The 7,500-nt window shown below is 36.1% G+C and overlaps 1 protein-coding gene across 1 annotated transcript in view; it reads right to left on the bottom strand.

Moving 5' to 3' along the window:
- LOC308375702 (receptor-type tyrosine-protein phosphatase N2-like) overlaps positions 1-7,500 on the bottom strand; it is a gene marked incomplete at both ends in the record, with an annotated part of 32,680 nt that overhangs the window by 16,311 nt on the left and 8,869 nt on the right. The window contains 5 exons of the mRNA XM_080851886.1: positions 4,414-4,642; positions 4,826-4,920; positions 5,406-5,754; positions 6,103-6,217; positions 6,443-6,542. Coding sequence (XP_080708012.1) covers positions 4,414-4,642; positions 4,826-4,920; positions 5,406-5,754; positions 6,103-6,217; positions 6,443-6,542 — 888 coding nt within the window. The remainder of the gene's footprint in view (positions 1-4,413; positions 4,643-4,825; positions 4,921-5,405; positions 5,755-6,102; positions 6,218-6,442; positions 6,543-7,500) is intronic.

Here is a 7,500-nt window from a genome sequence, read left to right as displayed (position 1 = left end):
ATTATCTCATGTTAACTTGATCATTTATCTCATGTTAACTTGTTGATCATTTATCTCATGTTAACTTGTTGATCATGTATCTCATGTTAACTTGTTGATCAATTATCTCATGTTAACTTGTTGATCATGTATCTCATGTTAACTTGTTGATCATGTATCTCATGTTAACTTGTTGATCAATTATCTCATGTTAACTTGTTGATCATGTATCTCATGTTAACTTGATCATTTATCTCATGTTAACTTGATCAATTATCTCATGTTAACTTGATCAATTATCTCATGTTAACTTGATCAATTATCTCATGTTAACTTGATCAATTATCTCATGTTAACTTGATCATTTATCTCATGTTAACTTGATCATTTATCTCATGTTAACTTGTTGATCATGTATCTCATGTTAACTTGTTGATCAATTATCTCATGTTAACTTGTTGATCATGTATCTCATGTTAACTTGTTGATCAATTATCTCATGTTAACTTGTTGATCAATTATCTCATGTTAACTTGATCATTTATCTCATGTTAACTTGATCAATTATCTCATGTTAACTTGTTGATCATTTATCTCATGTTAACTTGTTGATCAATTATCTCATGTTAACTTGATCATTTATCTCATGTTAACTTGATCAATTATCTCATGTTAACTTGATCATTTATCTCATGTTAACTTGATCATTTATCTCATGTTAACTTGTTGATCATTTATCTCATGTTAACTTGTTGATCAATTATCTCATGTTAACTTGATCAATTATCTCATGTTAACTTGTTGATCATTTATCTCATGTTAACTTGATCATTTATCTCATGTTAACTTGATCAATTATCTCATGTTAACTTGTTGATCAATTATCTCATGTTAACTTGTTGATCAATTATCTCATGTTAACTTGATCATTTATCTCATGTTAACTTGATCAATTATCTCATGTTAACTTGTTGATCATTTATCTCATGTTAACTTGTTGATCAATTATCTCATGTTAACTTGATCATTTATCTCATGTTAACTTGATCATTTATCTCATGTTAACTTGTTGATCATGTATCTCATGTTAACTTGTTGATCAATTATCTCATGTTAACTTGTTGATCATGTATCTCATGTTAACTTGTTGATCAATTATCTCATGTTAACTTGATCATTTATCTCATGTTAACTTGTTGATCAATTATCTCATGTTAACTTGTTGATCATGTATCTCATGTTAACTTGTTGATCAATTATCTCATGTTAACTTGTTGATCAATTATCTCATGTTAACTTGATCATTTATCTCATGTTAACTTGATCAATTATCTCATGTTAACTTGATCATTTATCTCATGTTAACTTGATCATTTATCTCATGTTAACTTGTTGATCAATTATCTCATGTTAACTTGATCATTTATCTCATGTTAACTTGATCAATTATCTCATGTTAACTTGATCATTTATCTCATGTTAACTTGTTGATCATTTATCTCATGTTAACTTGATCAATTATCTCATGTTAACTTGATCATTTATCTCATGTTAACTTGATCAATTATCTCATGTTAACTTGATCATTTATCTCATGTTAACTTGTTGATCATTTATCTCATGTTAACTTGTTGATCATTTATCTCATGTTAACTTGATCATTTATCTCATGTTAACTTGATCATTTATCTCATGTTAACTTATTGATCATTTATCTCATGTTAACTTGATCAATTATCTCATGTTAACTTGATCATTTATCTCATGTTAACTTGTTGATCATTTATCTCATGTTAACTTGATCAATTATCTCATGTTAACTTGATCATTTATCTCATGTTAACTTGATCATTTATCTCATGTTAACTTGATCATTTATCTCATGTTAACTTGATCATGTATCTCATGTTAACTTGATCAATTATCTCATGTTAACTTGTTGATCATTTATCTCATGTTAACTTGTTGATCATTTATCTCATGTTAACTTGATCAATTATCTCATGTTAACTTATTGATCATTTATCTCATGTTAACTTGATCATTTATCTCATGTTAACTTGTTGATCATTTATCTCATGTTAACTTGATCATTTATCTCATGTTAACTTGTTGATCATTTATCTCATGTTAACTTGATCAATTATCTCATGTTAACTTGATCATTTATCTCATGTTAACTTCATCATTTATCTCATGTTAACTTATTGATCATTTATCTCATGTTAACTTGATCATTTATCTCATGTTAACTTGATCATTTATCTCATGTTAACTTATTGATCATTTATCTCATGTTAACTTGATCATTTATCTCATGTTAACTTGATCATTTATCTCATGTTAACTTATTGATCATTTATCTCATGTTAACTTGATCAATTATCTCATGTTAACTTGATCATTTATCTCATGTTAACTTGATCATTTATCTCATGTTAACTTGATCAATTATCTCATGTTAACTTATTGATCATTTATCTCATGTTAACTTGATCAATTATCTCATGTTAACTTGATCATTTATCTCATGTTAACTTATTGATCATTTATCTCATGTTAACTTGATCATTTATCTCATGTTAACTTGATCAATTATCTCATGTTAACTTGATCATTTATCTCATGTTAACTTATTGATCATTTATCTCATGTTAACTTGATCATTTATCTCATGTTAACTTGATCAATTATCTCATGTTAACTTATTGATCATTTATCTCATGTTAACTTGATCATTTATCTCATGTTAACTTGATCAATTATCTCATGTTAACTTGATCATTTATCTCATGTTAACTTATTGATCATTTATCTCATGTTAACTTGATCATTTATCTCATGTTAACTTGATCAATTATCTCATGTTAACTTGATCATTTATCTCATGTTAACTTATTGATCATTTATCTCATGTTAACTTGATAATTTATCTCATGTTAACTTGATCAATTATCTCATGTTAACTTGATCATTTATCTCATGTTAACTTATTGATCATTTATCTCATGTTAACTTGATCATTTATCTTATGTTAACTTATTGATCATTTATCTCATGTTAACTTGATCATTTATCTCATGTTAACTTGATCATTTATCTCATGTTAACTTATTGATCATTTATCTCATGTTAACTTATTGATCATTTATCTCATGTTAACTTGATCATTTATCTCATGTTAACTTATTGATCATTTATCTCATGTTAACTTGATCATTTATCTCATGTTAACTTGATCAATTATCTCATGTTAACTTGATCATTTATCTCATGTTAACTTGATCATTTATCTCATGTTAACTTATTGATCATTTATCTCATGTTAACTTGTTGATCATTTATCTCATGTTAACTTGATCATTTATCTCATGTTAACTTGATCAATTATCTCATGTTAACTTGATCATTTATCTCATGTTAACTTGATCAATTATCTCATGTTAACTTGATCATTTATCTCATGTTAACTTGATCATTTATCTCATGTTAACTTGATCAATTATCTCATGTTAACTTGATCATTTATCTCATGTTAACTTATTGATCATTTATCTCATGTTAACTTGATCATTTATCTCATGTTAACTTGATCAATTATCTCATGTTAACTTGATCATTTATCTCATGTTAACTTATTGATCATTTATCTCATGTTAACTTGATCATTTATCTCATGTTAACTTGATCAATTATCTCATGTTAACTTGATCAATTATCTCATGTTAACTTGATCATTTATCTCATGTTAACTTGATCATTTATCTCATGTTAACTTGATCAATTATCTCATGTTAACTTGATCATTTATCTCATGTTAACTTATTGATCATTTATCTCATGTTAACTTGATCATTTATCTCATGTTAACTTGATCAATTATCTCATGTTAACTTGATCATTTATCTCATGTTAACTTATTGATCATTTATCTCATGTTAACTTGATCATTTATCTCATGTTAACTTGATCAATTATCTCATGTTAACTTGATCATTTATCTCATGTTAACTTATTGATCATTTATCTCATGTTAACTTGATCATTTATCTCATGTTAACTTATTGATCATTTATCTCATGTTAACTTGATCATTTATCTCATGTTAACTTGATCATTTATCTCATGTTAACTTATTGATCATTTATCTCATGTTAACTTATTGATCATTTATCTCATGTTAACTTGATCATTTATCTCATGTTAACTTGATCAATTATCTCATGTTAACTTATTGATCATTTATCTCATGTTAACTTGTTGATCATTTATCTAGTGTTAACTTGTTAACCTACTTGGGCCTTAAAACATTTTGTGTGTGTGTGTGTGTGTGCATTAGTGTGTGTATGTGTGTGTGTGTGTGTGTGTGTGTATTAGAGTGTGTGTGTGAGTGTGTGAGTGTGTGTGTGTGTGTGTGGGTGTGTATTAATGTACCTTCTGCTGGGGGTTGTTGGGTGTTGTAGGGGGTTAGGGCTGAAGGCTCTTCCTCCTCTTCCTCCTCCCCCACCACCTCCTCCTTCTCTGGGCGGGGCATCTCAGTAGGCTCCTCCCTCTCATCCTCCTCCTCTGGGCGGGGCATATCTGTTGGCTCCTCCTCCTCTAGTCTGGGCTCCTCCCCCACCTCCTCCCCCGTCTCCTGGTAGTCCTCTGGGAGGACTCCTTCCTGTCGGGACACACACACACACACACACACACACACTTCTTCACACTGCTAGGGGCCAATAGCCATTATGTCATTATGTGTGTGAGTGTGAGTGTGAGTGTGAGTGTGAGTGTGTGTGAGTGTGAGTGTGTGTGTGTGTGTGTGTGTGTGTGTGTGTGTGTGTGTGTGTGTGTGTGTGTGTACCTCCGGCTCTGTCAGGGCTCTGCTGTGCTCCTCAGGAAGAGCCTCTGCGATCAGCGCTGCCAGCAGCTCCAGCTCCTGCACACTCATACCACCCACTGCCACACGGGGGCGCCCTGGTCACACAGCATCAGGGTTAGTAAATGTGTGTGTGTGTGTGAGTGAATGATTGCGTGTTTGTCTGTGGGCGTTCGTGTGTGTGTGTGTGTCTGTGTGTCTGTGAGTGTCTGTGGGCGTTCATGTGTGTGTGTGTGTGTGTGTGTGTGTGTGTGTGTGTGTGTGTGTGTTTGTGTGTGTGTGTGTGTCTGTGGGCGTTCATGTGTGTGTGTGTCTGTGTGTGTGTGCAAGTGAATGATTGTGTGTGTGTGTGCGTGTGTGTGTGTCTGTGTGTGAGTGTTTGAGTGTAAAACCCATAATGGATTGTTGAAATACTTATAATGTTGAAATACTAATTTGTTTGACTATTCAGTGTGTAAGGGCAGTCATGTGTGTGTGTGTGTGTGTGTGTGTGTGTGTGTGTGAGTGTGTGTATGTGTGTTTGTGTGTGTGTGCATAAACAGTATGTGTGTGTGTTCAGTCATACCATTTACAGCAGAGAGGGGATTTCTGGGAACACCACTCTTCATCTTCAGTCTGTCTATCAGCGCTGCTCGAGCTACACCCCCCTCTGGAGGCGGTTGGACTCTCCCAAAGCCCCCCTCTGGAGGCGGTTGGACTCTCCCAAACCCTTGTGACAGGATGGGGCGGGGCCTGGAGGGCAGGGGGCTCCCGTCTCCATGTGGCTCCCCCCCGTCTGGCCGAAGTGGTTCGCCCCGGGACAGGTACTGCTGGAGGGCCGCCATCAGCAGGACTGTACCATCCGCAGTACCATCAGGGGGGAAGCTGGGAGAGGAAGTCTTCCAGGATGAGTAGTAACCCGGGGGAGCATCGCCCTGGACACGGTCAGACTGAGGAGAACATATGGGAGGGGTTCAGTGTGTGTGTCTGTGTGTGTCTGTGTGTGTGTAAAAGACAGAGGAAGGGTTTATGTGTGTGTGTGTGTGTGTGTGTGTGTGTGTGTGTGTGTGTAAAAGAGAGAAAAAGGGTCTGTGTGTGTGTGTGTGTGTGTGTATGTGTGTGTGTAGAAGATAGAGGAAGGGTCTCTGTGTGTGTGTGTGTGTGTGTGAAAGAGAGAAAAAGGGTCTGTGTGTGTGTGTGTGTGTGTGTGTGTGAAAGAGAGAAAAAGGGTCTGTGTGTGTGTGTGTGTGTGTGTGTGTGTGTGTGTGTGTGTGTGTGTGTACCTTGGTCTTTGGTAGGTAGCCCAGGTGTTTCAGGTATTCCTGCATATCTCTCCTAAGCTCCGCATCTGAGGGCTTCAGCGATTGGCCACCAGAAGGAGCGCTCTGAGCCACCGGCCTATCAGGACAGAGAGGGGAGGGTATCATGGTACACTCTGAAGTATGTGTGCATGTCTGTGTGTTTGTGGTGTATGCATGTGTGTTTATGTGCTGTGCAAGTGTGTGTGTAAATGTGTGTGTGTCTCAGGCAGGTAGAGGGCCTGTGTGTGTGTGTGTGTGTGTGTGTGTGTGTGTGTGTGTGTGTGTGTGTGTGTGTGTGTGTGTGTGTGTGTGTGTGTGTGACCTGGCTTTAGCAGTCTCAGGCCTGGAGTGGGGGATCCTGTTCAGTTTGGAGAGTTCTTTCCACAGAACCTGCTGGGTGGTTTCATCCTCCCAAGTCAACCCTGTGAAGACACACACACACACACACACACACACACATACACACGCACACGCACACGCACGCACACGCACACGCACACGCACACGCACACGCACACGCACACGCACACATAAACAACGCAACAAAGTTCACATTGCACTCTTCTGAATTCGAAAACCCATTGCATTGCGTGTGTGGATGATAGTATAGTATGTGAGTGTGTGTATGGGTGTCATTGTATGTATAAGATTAGATTAGATTAGATTCAACTTTATTGTCATTGCACAGAGTACAAGTACTGAGACAACGAAATGCAGTAGGCATCTAACCAGGAGTGCAAAGCAGAAGAGTGCAGAGTATGTGCATATGTGGTAATATAAAAATAGGATATACAGTGGGGAAAATAAGTATTTGAACCCCTGCCGACTTCGCAAGTTTGGCCACTTGCAAAGAAATGTGTGATCTAGAATTTTAATGGTAGGTGTATTTTAGCAGTGAGAAACAGAATATCAACAAAAAAATCCAGAAAACTGCATTTTATAAGATTTATGACTTTATTTGCATTTGATGCAAAAGATAAGTATTTGAACCCCCAAGCAAACAGCAAGAATTATGGCTCCCAATGGCCAGTTATGTGCCCAAAAAGCACACAGATTAGTCCTCATTAGGTCTTACAAGGTATACCTGATCTCAACTGGTGACCTGTATAAAAAAAACCTGTCCAAAGATTCATACTTCACACCTTCAACCTCAACACCATGGGCAACAGCAAAGAGCTGTCCAAGGACGTCAGAGATAAGATTGTAGACCTGCACAAGGCTGGAATGGGCTACAAAACCACCGGCAAGCAGCTTGGTGAGAAGCAGATAACTATTGGTGCGATTATTCATAAATGGAAGCAACACCAAACAACTGTCACCCGCTCTAGGTCTGGGGCTCCATGCAAGATATCCCCTCGTGCGGAATCAATGATCAATCGA

This window comes from Sprattus sprattus, assembly GCF_963457725.1.
Source record: "Sprattus sprattus genome assembly, chromosome: 15".
Taxonomy (NCBI): Eukaryota; Metazoa; Chordata; class Actinopteri; order Clupeiformes; family Clupeidae; genus Sprattus; species Sprattus sprattus.
This window is presented reverse-complemented; position numbering and strand designations above follow the sequence as displayed.